The sequence below is a fragment of the Vidua macroura genome, chromosome 17, assembly GCF_024509145.1.
Source record: "Vidua macroura isolate BioBank_ID:100142 chromosome 17, ASM2450914v1, whole genome shotgun sequence".
Lineage (NCBI taxonomy): Eukaryota > Metazoa > Chordata > Aves > Passeriformes > Viduidae > Vidua > Vidua macroura.
In genome coordinates this window covers 7,814,004-7,830,064 of record NC_071587.1, presented here as the reverse complement: position 1 = coordinate 7,830,064, position 16,061 = coordinate 7,814,004, and the positions used below count along the sequence as shown (strand labels likewise).

Below are 16,061 nucleotides of genomic sequence, written 5' to 3'. Positions count from 1 at the left end.
TTAATTTTGCTGCAACATGAGATATTAAATTCATTTCAATAAGCCCTGCCTGTGGGATCCTGTCCTTGTCGGCACCTCCAGCTCACAGCTGGAGCTCCAAAGCAGGGCAGGATGATGCCTCCCTGTCCCGGACTGCTCGGGGACATCATTAGCAGAGCAGGATGGCTGTAGCAGCGCTGGTGTCGGTGGCCCTGGCCGGTGCCTGGCCCTGGCGCGGTGGCCGGCAGGGAAGGGGTGCACAGGCAGGATGCAGCATCTCGGGGAGGAAGCTGCCGGACACGGCCACTGCTGGGCCAGCCTCCTCCCTGCCGGAGGCCCTGATCCCTCGGCCAACCCCCAGACTCACGGTGGGTTTAGACCCCATGGGCAGCTGTGGGGACGGAGTGCTGGATGCAGCTGTGTGAGCTCCTGCCAGTGCTGCTCCCAGTGCCAGGGCCGTTCCCAGTGCCAGGGCCCCGGGTAAGCAGGACAGCATGTGGGCAGTGAGGGCTGGAAGCCCCCAGGACTGCCCCATGTGGATGGGGCTGATGTGGGATCATAGGGAAGCAGAACCAGCCCCACGAAAGAGCCCCACAGTGAGGGGCAGGGGCTGCTCCATAGCGAAGTCCCACAGGCACCATCAGCACCTGCTTTGGTCCCAGCACCTGCTCCAGTCCCATCTCAGCCCACTTCAACCCCAGTCTGCCAAATCCCAGCCCCAGTCTCGGTATAAGTATGAACCCCAGTCCCAGCACCAGTCCCAGCACCAGCATAGTCCAAGTCCCTGCTCCAGTCCCATCTCAGCCAACTTCAGCCCCTGCTTCTGCTCAAGTAACAGCTCAGTCCGTATCCCAGTGCCAGTCCTGTCCCAGTCCCAGTGCCAGCCCAGTCCCAGTCTCAGTGCCAGCCCAGCCCAGCCCGGTCCCAGCAGCCCCCAGGAGAGGCAGGAACTCACATCCCAGCTATCCTGGTGGAGTTTCCGACACAGGAAAGCGCCGCGGCGCCGAGCGGGGCAGTGGGGGCGGCCGCAGCACCGCGTCCTGCCATGGACAGCGAGGCCAAGAAGGGGAAGAAGGTGCGTGGGGCCGGGGCTGGTGTCCGGGGGGCTGGCAGGAGGGTGGGAGCGGGTGAGATGCACATGTTTGAGAGGCTCCGCACCCCTCCCACGGCACAGTGGGGAGAAGTGGATCCACCCAAATAGTGCGAAGAGCCAGCAGAGAGGTGCTCAGCTGTTACCCACCGCCCCTCCCAGGGGCTGGGTGCCACGAACCCCGTGTGTGGGGCCAGGGTTGGGTGCCCGGTGCTGACCCGTCCCCGTGCCCGTTCCCCTGCCAGGGTTTCGTGTCGCCCATCAAGCGGCTGGTTTTCCCGAAGGCTGCGCGGAGGGCGGCGCTCCGCAGCAGCGTCTATCGGCGCCCGCTGCACTCCGTGCCCCTCTACCCCCCCGACTACCTGATCGACCCCCAGATCCTGCTGCACGACTACGTGGAGAAGGAGGTGAAGGTAAAGGGATCCCCCAAAAATGCCCGGGGTCACTGCTTGCTTGGGGTGGGGTTATGAGGCCACTATACCATGCTGAGATCCACACACAGAGTGGCCAGAAGGGTCCGGGTCCCCTCCCTGCCCTGGCAAACACCCAGGGAGGAGGAGGGTGCGCTGGCGGTGCAGGGAGGACCCCCTAGCTGCGGGGTGTCCCTGAACCCCAGGGAGATGTGTCCTGACCTTGGGGCCATGCCTCCCCAGGCTGCCCTCGGCTTTTCCCTCCCCAGTTTTTAGGTCATCTGACATGGGTGACATCGTCCCTGAACCCCTCCAGCCGGGATGAGGTGCTGCAGCTGCTGGACACGGCCAGGGTAAAAGGGGTCCCCACTCCCCAGAGGGTGGGCACCGGGTACCCCACACTGCCGGGTGCCCCACGCACGCCCCTGCACTCTGTCCATGCAGCAGCTGAAGGAGCTGCCGCTGCAGACGACGCCAGAGCAGGACAGCATCCTCAGCCTCTCGGCGCGCTGCCTCCTGCTTACCTGGCGCGACAACGAGGAGCTGATCCTGCGAATTCCCACACACGAGATCGCAGCGGCCTCCTACTTGCGCGACGATGCCCTGCACCTCCTCATCCTCAAAACCGGTGCGGGCGGCCGGCCGGGGGCCACCAGCCGAGGCACAGCCGGCGCCGAGTGGCTGTGAGGGGCTGGAGCACTGCGGGTGATGGGTGTCAGAGTCTGTCAGGGTGACAAAACCCTGCGTTGTCCCCGTCTTGGTGTGTCCCATCCCCTCCTACATACAGAGTCCCGGAGGAGTGTCCCCAACCTACTGGGCCTTCCACATCCCTATCCCACACCCCCATCCCTCTGTATCCCACTGGGCTGGAGGGACGGGGAGGCCAGGGCAGGGGCTGGGGGCCAGGCAGGGTGGGCAGCGCAGCCCCCCGCCCTGACGCCCTGCGTGTCCCCGTCCCCTCAGGCCTGGGAGTGGACCCGGTCCCCGCCGGGGCGCACCCCGAGGCAGCCCCGGCCGGCTTGCCGGAGGCGTTTCCCGCAGAGAAGCGTGCGGGGGGCTCGTGGCCGGAGGGGCGGCTCGGGGGCCCGATGGAGCGGCGGCACACGATCTGCAGCCTGGACTGGCGGGCGGCGCGGGGCGGGCAGGAGGGCCGGCAGGGCGGCAGCCTGGAGCGGCGGCGAGGCGGCAGCTGGGAGCGGCGGCAGCGCGGGCGGCCCTCGGGCAGCTGGGAGCGGCGGCAGCCGTGCGGCGGCAGCTGGGAGCGGCGGCGGGCCGGCACCGCCGGCGGCAGCTGGGAGCGCGGCACCGGCTTCGGCAGCTGGGAGCGGCGGCACGCCGGCAGCAACCCCCTGGACCCCCAGGAGCCCTGCCCTGACGCTTACTCCAACCTCATTATCCTCGCCGTGCCCAACAGGGTGAGAGGTCCCGGCGTGTGCCACCCACCGGCCGCTCGCCCACCCACCGGCACTCACTGCCCGCGTCCCTCCCCGCTGCAGGATGCTGGGGAGGAGTCCTGTGCGCTCATCTGCCAGGTGTTCCAGATCATCTACGGCGACCAGAGCATCGAGTGCGTGGACCGCGCCGGGTACCACTACACCTCCACACCCACACGGCCCTGGCTCTCCAGCAGGAGTGAGTGGCTGCGGACAGGAGTGGGAACATCAAGTGGGATATCATGGGGCTGATGGGTGGGGGTACGTGGACACATCGTGGGGAGTTTGTCTCTGCTATGAGGTCTCAGCTCTCCCTCCCCAGGCGAGAGCTGCCGCACAGATGGGACATACGGCTACGATGCCGACTACAGCTGCTGCAGCTCCTTGTGAGTCTGGCTTCCCCAGGGTGTCCTTGGACTGGGGTGGGTCCCACCGAACCGGTGTGGGATCCCCCTGCCCCTGTGTGCCAGTCCCCACTGCAGTGATGTCCCAGCCCTACCTGATGGTGGGTGCTGTGCAGTGGGTGGGGAGCAGCTGGGCACACAAGGGGTGCAGGGACCCACTGACCCGTGTCCTCCCACAGCAATGGCTCCCACGAGACCTTTGAAGCGTATTATAGTGGCACCTCCTCGCCCTCCTTCCACCGCTCCCACCACAGCCTGGCCACCGCTTGCAGTGGCAGTGACCAGAGCGGCGCAGGGCTGGAGCAGCTGCAGGACTACATGGTGACGGTGAGGGCACAGGGATGGGCACAGGGACAAGCAGCAGGCCAGCAGTGCCAGCAGCTGGGGCAGGGGCAGAAGGCAGGTGTGGGCTCCCTGTGCCAGAGAGCAGCAGCGGGACACACTGTGGGGCTGGGGGCTGTGTGCAGCTGGTGTCCCAAAGCCCAAACCTGTCCCCGTGTCACCACAGCTGCGCAACAAGTTGTCACCACAGGAGATCCAGCAGTTTGCCATCCTGCTCCGTGAGTACCGGCTGGGCACGCCGGTGCAGGAATACTGCACAGAGCTCCTGCGCCTCTATGGGGACCGCAGGAAGTTCCTCCTCCTGGGTGAGTGTCTGCAGCCACCCTGTGTCACCCTGGTGATGTCTGTGCATCCCTTGGGGACATGGGGCTGGTGCTGGGTGTGCTTCAGGGGACGTCAGGACCCTGTTGCTTACTGGGGGCAGGATGGGACAAACCAGTAGGGCTGGCATTGCTCCCCAGTGCTGCCCAGCTGGGCAGCCTCCCAAGGCTTACGGTGCCTATGACAGGAATGAGGCCCTTCATCCCTGACCAAGACATTGGGTACTTTGAGACGTTCCTGGAGAGCATCGGGATCCGGGAGGGCGGGATCCTCACCGACAGCTTCGGCCGCATCAAGCGCAGCATGAGCAACACGTCGGCCTCGGCCGTGCGCAGCTACGACAGCTGGTCCCTGCGCTCCGAGTCCGAGTCCTTCAACCGCATGATCACGGACATCACCCACGACATCGAGGCGCTGGCACGGGATGAGGAAGAGGAGGAGGAGGAAGAGGACAACTACCTGTAAGCCAGTGCCAAAACTCAGCTCCTCTCCCTGCTCGTTGGTGTGGTGCTGCACCTCCAGGACCAGACTCAGCAGGTGCCTGGCTCTGCCCCTGAACCATGGGGAGTGAATTTGTCACCATGGGAGGGGACAGGCCTCTGCGCTGCCCTGTCAGCTCTTGTCAAGGCTGTTGGAATCACAGGGCAGCTGTGGCTGTGGGAGAGACACGTGTTGTAATTTTTGCAGATTTCAATTAAATGCTGGGGCTGGGAGCAGAGCAGTTTCTTCTGTAGGGGTTGCTGCAGTGTGGGGGTGAGCTGAGGCAGGGGGCTGCTGGGCTGGGCTGGGCTGGGCACCTGCCCACTCCAGTGTCACCTGGAGGTCACCACCAGTGTCAGGGTGCTGCCAGCTGTTCCTGGCTGGCTCCAGGGGATGCTCAGAGCCATGGAGGGGGTCAGCAGAAATGTGCTGCGGGAGTAAAGGGCTGGTGGCTGCAGCTGGCCCGCTGCTGCCTGCGACGCCTGTGCAGGACTCGTCCGGCAGCGGGCTGCGGGTGTTTCACAAAAGGAAGTTCCTGCCCCGGGACCCGGCTTCCTGCAGTCCCGCCCTGCAGCCCCTCCGCCGCCGAGGGACAGGCCGTGCTCCCCGCCGCCCGATGGACCTCAGCTGATGTTCCCTGGCCACCGTCCCCGAGCCGATTCCCCCCGGCCACTGTACCCCACTGTACCCCACGGCTGCTGGCCCTTGGCTGATGGCCCTGAGCCAACGTTCCCTGGCCCAATGTCCCTTGGCGGGGACTACGGTTCGATGCTGCAGCCCCAGGGTGCTGTGTGGGCAGCAGACGCTGGGGCTACCGGATCAAATTATTTTTTCTACAAAAAAAAATTTACATATGCAAACCCTCATGAGGTGAGACGCTCTCCCACCCTGGCTGCTTCCTCTGAACCCGAGCAGCCCATGGTCAGGGTCACACAGAGCCGTGGGTCCCCTTGCTGATGCTGCCTCCATCCCGAATTCAGGGGCTGTCCAGGCAATCCAGAAGAAAGGCTGGAACACTGCGGGGCTGGGTAGGGCGCCAAGAGGGGCTTTGGCACGGGAATACCAGGGCCAGCAGGGACACCACAAAGGCCAGGGATACCCAGACCTCTCTGAGCTGTGCTTCACAAAGCCAGTCCCATGCACCCCAGTGTGTCCTGGGTGCCCTCATGTCCTGCACCCCAGCACGGATGCTCAGGGCTTTCTTTCCTCCTTCCTGGGACAGAGAACCAGGCTGACACCGTGTCCTGTGCTCCCCCCGTGCCCCCCCGCCCCCGCTCTCCGTGGCCCTGCAGCAGGCGGGGAAACATCCTGGGGGCTGCTCTGGGGTGCGGGACCCAAACCCGTCCGGTGTCCCGGGGACGGCAGATGGACAGACGGGCTCTGGCACCCGTCGGGGGTCCCTAAGGGCAGTGGGGTCACCCAGGGCTGGGATGTCCTTGCTGGTGCGGTTCGTGGGATGGTGATCTCCGTTCCTAGCGCGGCACAGGAGGCACCGGCCGCACCCGCCCCGTCGCAGTCGGGGGCGGGACCGCACCGGGAGGGGCGTGGCCGTACCGGGCAGGCGGCGGGAGAGCAGCCGGGCAGAGCGGAGCGGCAGCGGCAGCCGGGGCTCCGCGACGGGGACTGGGAGCGGGACCGGCGACAGGGACGTGCCTCAGGGCGGCAGCGAAGGTGAGAGCTCCGGGGTCGGAACCGTGCGCGGAGCCCCGAGGGCGGCGAGGGAGCCCCGCAGCCAGTCCCGGGCAGCCCGGTGGGTCCGACCCCGCGCCGGGCCGGTCGCGGTCAGAGCGGCGGACCCTGGGTGACCGGGATGAGGCGATGGCCGGGAATCTCACGGGTCCCGGTGCAGCCCCGGTTGGGCACAGTGTAGCCCCGACGAGGGGGTCCTTGCCGGTGGCTTTGCAGGGGCTGTCGGGGACTGAAGGCACGGGCTGCGGGCAGCAAGAGCAGGGGGCTGCGGGCAGCCTTGCTCTGGGAACGAAGGCACCTTCATCCAACCTGGTCCTCATGGCTGGGGACACCACATGAGCCTCGGGACCTGGCTCTCCAGGGTGGGACACATCAGGAATGCCAGCTATGCCACAGGAGCCAGCGGGAATGACCCTTGGACCACCCCGGGTGTTTGTGCTCTGTAGGGCTGGATGCGCTGAGGCGGTGTGGGAACAGCAAATACCTGCAGTGGTGATGGTGTGAGCCACGTCTGAGTTTAAGCTGGGCACCAGTGGGTTTGCCAGGATGGATCTGGCACAGCCCCCAGCCTGTGCCCAGTGAGGGTGATGGGCTGTCGTGGCTGCCACCGCTGCTCCTGCTCTGCCCTCGGGAGCAAGGCTGGCCCAGGCTTTGGAAGGACAAGGAGTGACCATGGCGTGTTACGTGACAGTGATGTTCCTCAAGAGCTGTGCTATGCACATCGAGGCTTCAGCCCTGAGCTTCCTCCTTCACTGTCACCACCAGCACCTTCTGCTTTCTCTGCACCCAGGTCTCCCTGGCCAAGGGAAGTACATTTGCAAGGGGTTTACCACTCTTGCTGCTTCTTGCAGCTTTTGTTTTCCCACTGAATTTCTTGGCGTACTGGAGCAAGTTGAGCATTTGTCTTTGCCCTGGACTGGCTGTTTGGGGCAGCTCCCACCCAGCAGAGATCAGGGGAGCACAGTGTGGAGTGGTGACCTGTGGTGATGGGGGGGCCATGGGCACCAGGGGTGCTGTGTGGGGACCCCCAAGCTGCAGCAAAGCTCACCATGATCAGGGCCCCTCTTTGCAAGAAGATGCCGAGTGTGACTCTCTGCTGCAATGGTGCCCAGTGCCTGCACCTTGTCCTGCATCCCACAAGGGCAGAGAAGCTGCTCCATGGCTGTGGCTCTTGTCTCCCCAAACTTTATCTGATATGATGTCTCCAGGAGATCCTTTTTCCTCTGAAGTGTCCCTGGGCACCCCAGTAACCTGAAGCTGTGGGAGGAGCAAAGTTTCTCTGTCACAGCAGAGAACTGGGGTGGGCACTGGGGCCCTGTGCTGGGTGGGAGCTGATGGGAACGGGGCTGGACTGGGGTTGGAACGGGACTTTCACCTCTGTTGCAATGGCCTCACTTCCCCTTCCTTGGCTGCAGCATGGGTTGTGTGAAGTCAAAGGAAGCTGGTGTCCAAGAGAAGATGATAAAAACTGATCCCGACCCTGATCCTGGCCCCACCATCCAGCAGGGCCACTATGTGAGGGACCCCACAGCCACCAACAAGAGGGTGAGTGATGAGAGATTTGAGGGCTGAGCTGTCACAAGGGGTTCAGCCCCTCTTCTCACAGTGCCACCAGCACTGAGAGTGGAGCCAGCTGAAGGTACTGGCAGTACCCATGCCCCAGGACAAGGACTTGGCTATGGGGTGGAAGAAGCCCAGGCCTCACTGAGACAAAGCATGGAGTGGACCTGATGGGAATCCAGGAATTATGGAGAAAGAGAGAAAAATGAAGGTGTTGGGAAGGGGTGGAGATGCTTGTGCTGGGCGGGTTGTCGTGTCAGGTGGTGCTGGTGCTGCCCCTTGGGTCCCCTCCTGCTCCTGCCATTACTGTTGGGGCCAAGACCCACCATGGGAAACGGGTCTCTGCCACCTGTGATGTCACTCTGTGGTTTTGTTGCACTTTCCAGAACAATAATGTCCCCAGCATGGCTGTGCCCCTGCCCGAGGATGGTAGGTACAAAGGGGCTGCCAAGTGGGTGCAGGGGGTTGGAGTGTGTGGGGGCAGCATGGCCAGATCCTCTCTGACCTAGGGGTGAACATCTTGGAGGGATGGGAGCTCTGGGTTCCCCTGAAGGGCCAGATGTGACACGATGAAGATGGAGGTGCTGGGTGCTGTGGGGGTCCTGGCCAATGTCCTGGTCAGTGTTCATGGCAGGAGTGGCCAGGCACCCCATCCCAGCATGGGGAGGGGTGCCCAGGCAGCTCCCTCACTGCAGGCCTGGGGGACAGCGTGGTGCTGGCACTCTACGACTACGAGGCGATGAATGTTGGGGACCTCAGCTTCCAGAAGGGGGAGAGGATGAAGGTCCTGGAGAAGTAAGTGCTGCTGGCAGACTCCTGTCCAGGGTCTCCTGATGGCTTGTGTGACCCTGTTGGGATTTTTTTCTGGAATTTGCCCTGGAGGAGCTGCTGATGCCCAGGTCCAGGTGCCAATGCCACTTCTGTCATAGGTCAGGGGAATGGTGGCAAGCACGGTCGCTGGTGACAGGTCGTGAAGGCTTCATCCCCAGCAATTACGTTGCCCAAGAAAACTCTCTGGAGACAGAGGAGTGAGTCCACCCCTGCATGCCAGATCCTGGCCCCATGCTGTCCCACACTTCCCCACTGCCACTGTTCCCACTCCTGCCTCATGTCCTGCCCCCAGCCCTGCCCCACTCCAGCATTCCTTGGTTCATTTGGTTCTGCTGCAGGTGGTTTTTCAAGGACATCAGCCGGAAGGATGCGGAGCGGCAGCTCCTTGGCCCTGGGAACATGATTGGGTCCTTCATGATAAGGGACAGCGAGACAACGAAAGGTGTGGAGAGTGGTGGGGGAACAGCTGCCCAAAGGGCTTCCCTCATCCACCTTTGCCTGGAAGAGGAGCTCCTTCCCCAGCCCTGGGGATCTGCTGTGCTGCAGGGAGGGACGGGGGGGGCCATGCTCTGGCTGGAAGTGCCCCTGCAATGTGGTGCTGCCACATGTCTGAATCCCACAGCAGGGATAGGGTGATGTGTCCCTTTGAGGCTGCTTTGGGTGTTGGGGGCTGGCCTGGGGCTGAAGGGGTGGTGGCAGCACAGTGGGATGGGTGCTGCTGGCTCTGCTGGGCGATGGCTCTGTGCGTGCCAGGATGGCCAGGTGCAGCAGGAATGTGCTCCCGTGGGAGATGCCAGCTCACCCCTTCCTGCCCAGGCTCTTACTCGCTCTCGGTGCGGGACGGGGACGAGCTGCGGGGCGGGGCAGTGAAGCATTACAAGATCCGGACCCTGGACAGCGGTGGCTTCTACATCTCCCCACGAAACAACTTCAACACGCTGCAGGAGCTGGTCCAGCACTACAAGGGTGAGCCCTGGGGTGGTTGGCCCCCCTTCCCAAATGGGGCTTTGTCCCTGAGCCAAGCGGCCGGGCAGCTGGGGGTGTGCAGAGGCTGAGGGGCTCCTGCCCATCACCCCTGGGCTCCTGCTGCGACTCTGCAACATGCAGTGACTTCCAGACCTTCCCCTATTGCCATGGCTGGCCTGCTGGCTGTCACAGCTGTGGTGCTGGTGTCCCTGAACACCCAGGTGGCCAGAACTCCTCCTTGAAGCACAGTGTGGCCAATGAGACAGGCTGGCTGATGGCCCTGGATCTCTCCTCAGGTCAGAGTGATGGGCTGTGCCAGAAGCTCACCCACCCCTGCTGTGTACCCAAACCAGAGAAGCCCTGGGAGAAAGATGCCTGGGAGATCCCTCGGGAGTCACTGAGTCTGGAGAGGAAGCTGGGAGCCGGGCAGTTTGGAGAAGTGTGGATGGGTGAGAGTGAGGGGGAGGTGGCAGGGATGATGATGAAGGTGATGGTGGAGGAGGAAGGGTGAGGGATGTGTGAGAAGGTAGAGGGGTGGTGGGGTGGGAAAGACAAGGAAGGAGTGACCTGAGGGAGGGAAGCAGAGGGACATGGAGGTGACCCTGCTTTAATGCAGGGGATGTTGGGGCTGGGCATGTGGGGACAGCCCTGGGCTGTGTGTGGCCTTCAACCTTCCCACAGCAGCTCTGTCTGCAGGGCTGGGACTTTGGCTGCAAAGCTCAGTGCTCCCAGGGCAGTGTGGGAATGATCTGTTGTGGCACCCCCAGCTACCTACAACAAGCACACCAAGGTGGCGGTGAAGACGATGAAGCCGGGCAGCATGTCCGTGGAAGCCTTCCTGGAGGAGGCAAACCTGATGAAGACGCTGCAGCATGACAAGCTGGTGAAGCTGCACGCGGTGGTCACCAGGGAGGAACCCATCTTCATCATCACCGAATTCATGGAGAAAGGTGCAATCCGCATCCCTGAGTGATGTCTGTGGCCCAGGCCAAGTGGCAGCACTCGGGTTCCCTGAGTGCAGGATCAATCCCTTCCACATCCCCAGGCTCAGCTGTGGGCTCTGCACCAGCTCCCAGGACTCTGGGAGCAGTTCTGGCTCCTACCACAGCGTGTCAGTGCTCTGGGGCAGGGTGCTGGGAGAGGGGATGTGATGACAGCACTGGGACAGGAGGAACACCTAAGAGGGGATAAATGAGTACAAGCACTCTGCAAGGCAGGAGGGAGCCTGTGGAGGTGTTCCGCCCATGGCCTAGCCATGGGAGTGGGATGGGGGATCAGGTGTGTTTCCAGAGTTCCCTTGTCCTGCTTGGCTCCTCAGGACCCTGTGCCACCCAAAGGATGGGTGCAGGCTCCAGTTAAACCAACAGCCCTGGCACCTTTCCCTGTCTGCAGGGAGCTTGCTGGATTTCCTGAAGAGTGATGAGGGGAACAAGCTGCTGCTCCCGAAGCTGATTGACTTCTCTGCCCAGGTGAGGAAGGAGCAGACCTCCCCTAGCTCCGAGTGCCCCTTGTCCCCCTGAAAAGGGTGAGTGAGGAGCCTGGGAACTTACCTGGGGCTTGTGCAGCACCAGCCAGGAGCCTGGACTGAACAGTGCTGGGGGTGCAGTGAGGTTTTCCTGTGGGCAGCCACTGCCTGCTCACCATCCCCATCCCACTGACCTCGCAGGAGCAGGGGTGTGTGAAAAGAGAAGTGGCAGCTTCCCCCTCACCACACCAATATCTGCAGCACTCAGCTAGCCCACCTGCACCTAAGCTGTGCACAGCAGAGCTGCACAGATCCTGGAGAGGATTGGTTATTGACTTCTATGTCTGCCACGGTTCCTGTAGCCCCCACAGCCCATGGGGTGACTGTGCTTTGTGCAGAAAGTAAGGATGAGGATGGGGTTGGTTTCCACAGCTCACATTGGCACAGTCCCTTCTCTGGAATGTGCCAGTGCTGGTTGGTGTGGCCCAACCAAACCCAGGGCAATGTTGTCAATTTCTATAATTGATAAATATTGATACTGATAACTGATAATTTCTAATTTGCTGCTGCTGTGACAGTTACCTGCAAACCTTACCTGCAAACCTGGCCAAAGCCCCACAAACCCAGCAGGGCCACACGCCCACCCCATCCCACCCCACTCCCAGCACTGCTTCAGGACAGTGCCACGGGGGTGTGAAGCCCTGTGGGTTTAACAGGAATCCTGCAGCATGATCCTGTGTGCTGCCAACACCCGAGAGGCTGAGCCAGGCACGGTTCCCAGTCTCCTGGAGGGAGCATAGCAGGCTGTGTTGCCCTAGGAGAATGCCTATGGGAGGGCTGTGGTTCAGTAAAGTCACCAGAGGGCTGTCATGGGCAGGGGAAGGCAGCTGGAGGGGCAGGAGGACTCCGAGATAATTATTTCTGAGCTGACTTTGAGTACAGCAGAACAGGCTGCTAAACACCTCACTCCATGTGCAACCATTTGCACAACCACTGAGTCCCTGCTGCCTCTCCAGTGGCCCTGGGTGAGGACTGAACCCAGAGACCCTTTGTGCTGAGCTCAAATATTTCATAGAAGCACCTGAGCAACAGGAAAGCCAGGATGGGAGCCCTGTGGGCTTAGACCAGGTCACTGGCTGCTGGAGCTGGCTGTGCTGGGGTCTGTGGATCAGCTGTGCACTCCTGCACCATCTGTTCTCAGCAAGCTGGCTTGTGCCAAGCCTGGCTCAGCTCACGGCTCTGAGGGGCTGCTCGGAGAAGCTCTGGGGAGCAAAGGCTGAAGGGCTGTCACGGGCAGGCAGCAGCCTGGCCCTTGTGCTGGGGCTGAGTCACTGCGGGCAGAAATGCATCTGTGGTCATGGAAATGATCCTTCCGCTCTTGCGCTGCCTGGTTACTTCTGTATTTAGTGGGGAGAGCTCTGTGAGAGCTGCACCTCACCCAGGCCAGCTTGTGTGGGTGTGATAAGGAGGGGAGGGTCTCCCCTCTGGCTGCTCCAGCCCCTTCACGTTCTGGATTCTGTTATGGGGCAACAGTACAGCTTTGGGGTTTGGTTGTGCACACACTGGGTCACCTCTGCCTGATCAGGGCTGAGACCTGCACACACAGCACTGAGTGCGGAGACTTCAGAAGGCAGAGTGGTGAGGGGGGATTGTCAGGGGCCATCACAGCCCCATCTCCACAGGCAGAGATGACTTCAAAAACTAGTCTGGAAGAACTCAGGCATCTTCCCCTATGCTTTTCTGCCCTGGCTAAGGAAGCTCTGGAATGCCAACCTTCACTGCAGCAATTAGTGAGCCATTGTGGGTGTATTGGAGACTGGTCTCATGTCTTCCCTGAGAAGAGAATTATTTGCTCCTCCTCCACATCCTCATGCCTGTGGATGAAGCACTTACACCTTGCCCTGCAAACACTCACAGGCACTCTCTGGTGATCACTTGAGCTCCTCAGCTGCCAATTCTCACAGATTTTCTCACACAGCATCTTAAAGGTGTCATGTTGGGCTGGTCACCCAAACCCCAACCTCTTCTGCAAGGGATTCCCAGCTTGGAGAGCAGTTTCCATGCAGGAAAGTCACAGAATGGTTTTGATTGGAAGGAACCTTGAAGCTCATCTCATCCCAACCCCTTGCCATGGGCAGGGACACTTTCCACTAGACCAGGTTGCTCCAAGCCCTGTCCAGCCTGACCTTGAACACTTCCAGGGATGGGATATTCATCTCCTGCTGTGGCTCAGCCTCCTTTCACCATTTTCTGAGTGATGGCCAGAAGCAGTTGACTTCTTTGGTGTTGAGGGGGTGTGTGTTATTTCAAGCAGCCTGTTTGCATTTGCTTTTTTCCCCTGTGGCAGATTGCAGAAGGAATGGCTTTTATTGAGAAGAGGAACTACATCCACAGAGACCTGAGAGCTGCCAACATCCTGGTGTCAGCAGTGCTGGTGTGCAAGATTGCAGACTTCGGGCTGGCCAGGGTGATCGAGGACACCGAGTACACGGCCCGGGAAGGTGCTGGGGGCAAAAGTTGAGGGGGTTCTCTTAGGGCCACTTGCCACCATGGTGGTCCCAACCCTGGGAGGGATGTGCTGGGTACATGGGCAGAGGGAAGCTCCTCTCATTTGCATCACTTCATTTGTTCCTCTTCTGTTTGTGTCTTGTTCCCCATATTTCACCACCCATTTCTCAGCAGTTGGGGTTGAGCTCATGTTTCCATTGGATGTCTTTGTCCAGGTGCCAAGTTTCCCATTAAATGGACTGCACCTGAGGCCATCAACTACGGATCTTTCACTATAAAATCGGATGTCTGGTCCTTTGGGATCCTCCTGACTGAGATCATTACCTATGGACGCATCCCCTACCCAGGTAAGGAGGTGAAATGTCTCCTCTAATCTGGTTCCAAAAGACACATTCCACCTTCTGGGCCCCATGCATGTGACCTGAGGTTCTTCAGCTCCATGGGAAAACCCTGTAAATCCTTATCATTAGGGACCATCCTATATCTTATTCTAATAATTATTTTGGTACTGTTTTTTCAATGGGAAATTACTCTGTAAATGCTACCACAAATGGACCATGAAGGATCTGGGTGGCACAACAGGCTGTTCTGAGGAGCAGCTCTGCCCTCACACTGACTTTTCATTGGAAGCAATGGTCATCACAGACTTAGCATTTTAATTTATACAAAGCGATTTTAACTTATACAAAGTAATTATAAACCCCATCTGTCCTGGGGCACAAAACTCCATCCTGCAATAACCCAGCATCTCCTTTGTCCATGTTTCCCTGACCAGGAACAGCAGTTCCCCCTTCCCAGCCCCTCTAACCACTTTACCCTTCCTGGAGACATTGCCCAAAGGGAGAGAAGCTCTGGGTTTGGGGATTTTATGACTTTTAAAGACACCAATGATAAACCAGGTGATGTTCACCTGTCCCACCCCGTCTCCCCAGGGATGTCGAGCGTGGAGGTGATCAGGGCGCTGGAGCGTGGATACCGGATGCCGCGCACGGACAACTGCCCCGAGGAGCTGTACGACATCATGATGAGGTGCTGGAAGATCAAACCCGAGGATCGCCCCACTTTTGAGTACATACAAAGTGTTTTGGAGGATTTCTTCACTGCAACAGAGAGCCAGTACCAGCAGCAGCCATAGCACGGGATGCTCGGGGCGGACACTGCCAGCTCTTCCCTGTCTCACCTGTGCCCTGCTTTCTCTGCCAGCCTGGTCCAGGAACCACAGCCTTCCTGGAGTGGCTGGGCTGGAGGAAGCACATGATGGAGGGAGAAGAGACGTGGCCGTACCTTGTGCCTTTCCCAGGAGCTTGAATGTCGGTGGGGCAGTGGCTCCAGGAAGTGCTGGCTGGACAGTGGATGCTCAGACCCCAGGAGGATGGACAGGGATGGGGCCAGGTCTGCTTTTGCTGCAAGGAAAAACCCAGATCCGTATTTTTTTAATCCTTCTGAGATCTTATCACATTGTTCTGCAGAAGTAAGTGCCTTAGTGTGCTGGCCTTGGCAAAATGCCCTGCAGTGCCTGCCTGTGCTCCCTGTGTGATTGATCCCAGGGGATCTCCCCGGGGCACGCTGCAGTGCAGCCCGTGGGCTCATCATCAGCTCAGGATTCTGGGGTTTGGATGTCGAGTGTCACAGACCCTTGTCCTCCTCCTTCTCTCCCTCCTGGGTTTCCTTCCCCAGTATTTTCATGGCAGCCCCTGTGCAGAGTGCAGGTTTGGTGAGGCTGTGCCGCAGGGGCAGGTGGACATAGACAGCGCTTTTCCAGGCCATCCCTGCATGGATCCCCCTCCACTTGCCTTGGGAGGAACCTCTGGAGCCCAAAGCCATGGCAAAAGGAGCCTTCTCCCCCATGGCAAAGCTTACAGGCAACATTCGTTGTCTGCTGGGGCATTTGCAGTGTCAGCAGGGGCCAGGTGCTCCCTGCACACTTACTTGATGTTATTGTTTATTTTTAGTATTTCACAAGGTTATTTGGGGAAAAGGAATAAACAATATTTTTTTCTAAGATAGCCCTGTACCTCTTATAGCAGGGAGACTGGTGCCTGTGATTATTTTTGATACCAAGAAGCAAATGCCGTCGCTTCTGCTTTGGGATCTTTCTCTTTGTGGGGTTTTTTTTTTTTTTTGTAATCAATAAAGTATTTATCAGCCTTTCCACTTCTGGCCGGTCCTGCTCCTCCGCAGCCCGGGCGGGGGAGACGCGGATCAGTTGGGGCCCGCAGCGCCCCTCGGAACGGGGGCTCCAGAGCCGGGCAGCGCCCTTTAAGCAGGCCCCGGGCCGCGGACCGCCCGGGTGGGGCCGCAGGGAGCGGGAGGCTCGGGACGGTCCGGGCGCCTCCCGGCCCCGCCGCCCCGGCGCCCTCACCAAACATGGCGGCCGCAGCGTCGCGCCCGCTCTCCGTCCAAAGGCCGCTGCCCTCAGCAAAGATGTCGGTGCGGACCGCCCCTTCCCCGGCCGGCTTCGCGGAGCCGGAGACCCCCGGGAGCGGAGACCCCCGCCTCGGCCTGTCCGGCGGGAGAGCTGTGCCGATCCGAGCTGCGCTGGGCCCGGCCCCGGCAGCGCGGAGCGCGGCCGCCCGGCGCGGT

The 16,061-nt window shown here is 60.8% G+C and overlaps 2 protein-coding genes across 5 annotated transcripts; both read left to right on the top strand.

Annotated features, from left to right (window-relative positions):
- The first annotated feature begins 970 nt into the window (after positions 1-970).
- CCM2L (CCM2 like scaffold protein) lies at positions 971-4,680 on the top strand. The gene is made up of 10 exons (XM_053993086.1): positions 971-1,054; positions 1,315-1,482; positions 1,749-1,832; positions 1,924-2,107; positions 2,443-2,894; positions 2,976-3,111; positions 3,235-3,298; positions 3,496-3,643; positions 3,825-3,963; positions 4,167-4,680. The coding sequence occupies exons 1-10, from the start codon at positions 1,025-1,027 to the stop codon at positions 4,442-4,444; spliced, it is 1,683 nt and encodes a 560-aa protein (XP_053849061.1). The 5' UTR covers positions 971-1,024; the 3' UTR covers positions 4,445-4,680.
- Positions 4,681-6,047: 1,367 nt separating this feature from the next.
- HCK (HCK proto-oncogene, Src family tyrosine kinase) lies at positions 6,048-15,629 on the top strand. 4 transcript variants are annotated; one of them, XM_053993087.1, is made up of 13 exons: positions 6,048-6,130; positions 7,564-7,693; positions 8,095-8,137; positions 8,386-8,503; positions 8,638-8,736; positions 8,878-8,981; positions 9,356-9,505; positions 9,802-9,954; positions 10,273-10,455; positions 10,898-10,974; positions 13,318-13,471; positions 13,694-13,825; positions 14,411-15,629. In XM_053993087.1, the coding sequence occupies exons 2-13, from the start codon at positions 7,565-7,567 to the stop codon at positions 14,611-14,613; spliced, it is 1,545 nt and encodes a 514-aa protein (XP_053849062.1). In that variant the 5' UTR covers positions 6,048-6,130; position 7,564; the 3' UTR covers positions 14,614-15,629. The 4 variants fall into 4 exon arrangements, with proteins under 4 accessions (XP_053849062.1, XP_053849063.1, XP_053849065.1 ...); XM_053993088.1 differs by lacking the exon at positions 6,048-6,130 and adding an exon at positions 6,601-6,646; XM_053993090.1 differs by lacking the exon at positions 6,048-6,130 and having other exon boundaries at positions 7,235-7,693; positions 8,404-8,503.
- The last annotated feature ends 432 nt before the right edge of the window (positions 15,630-16,061 follow it).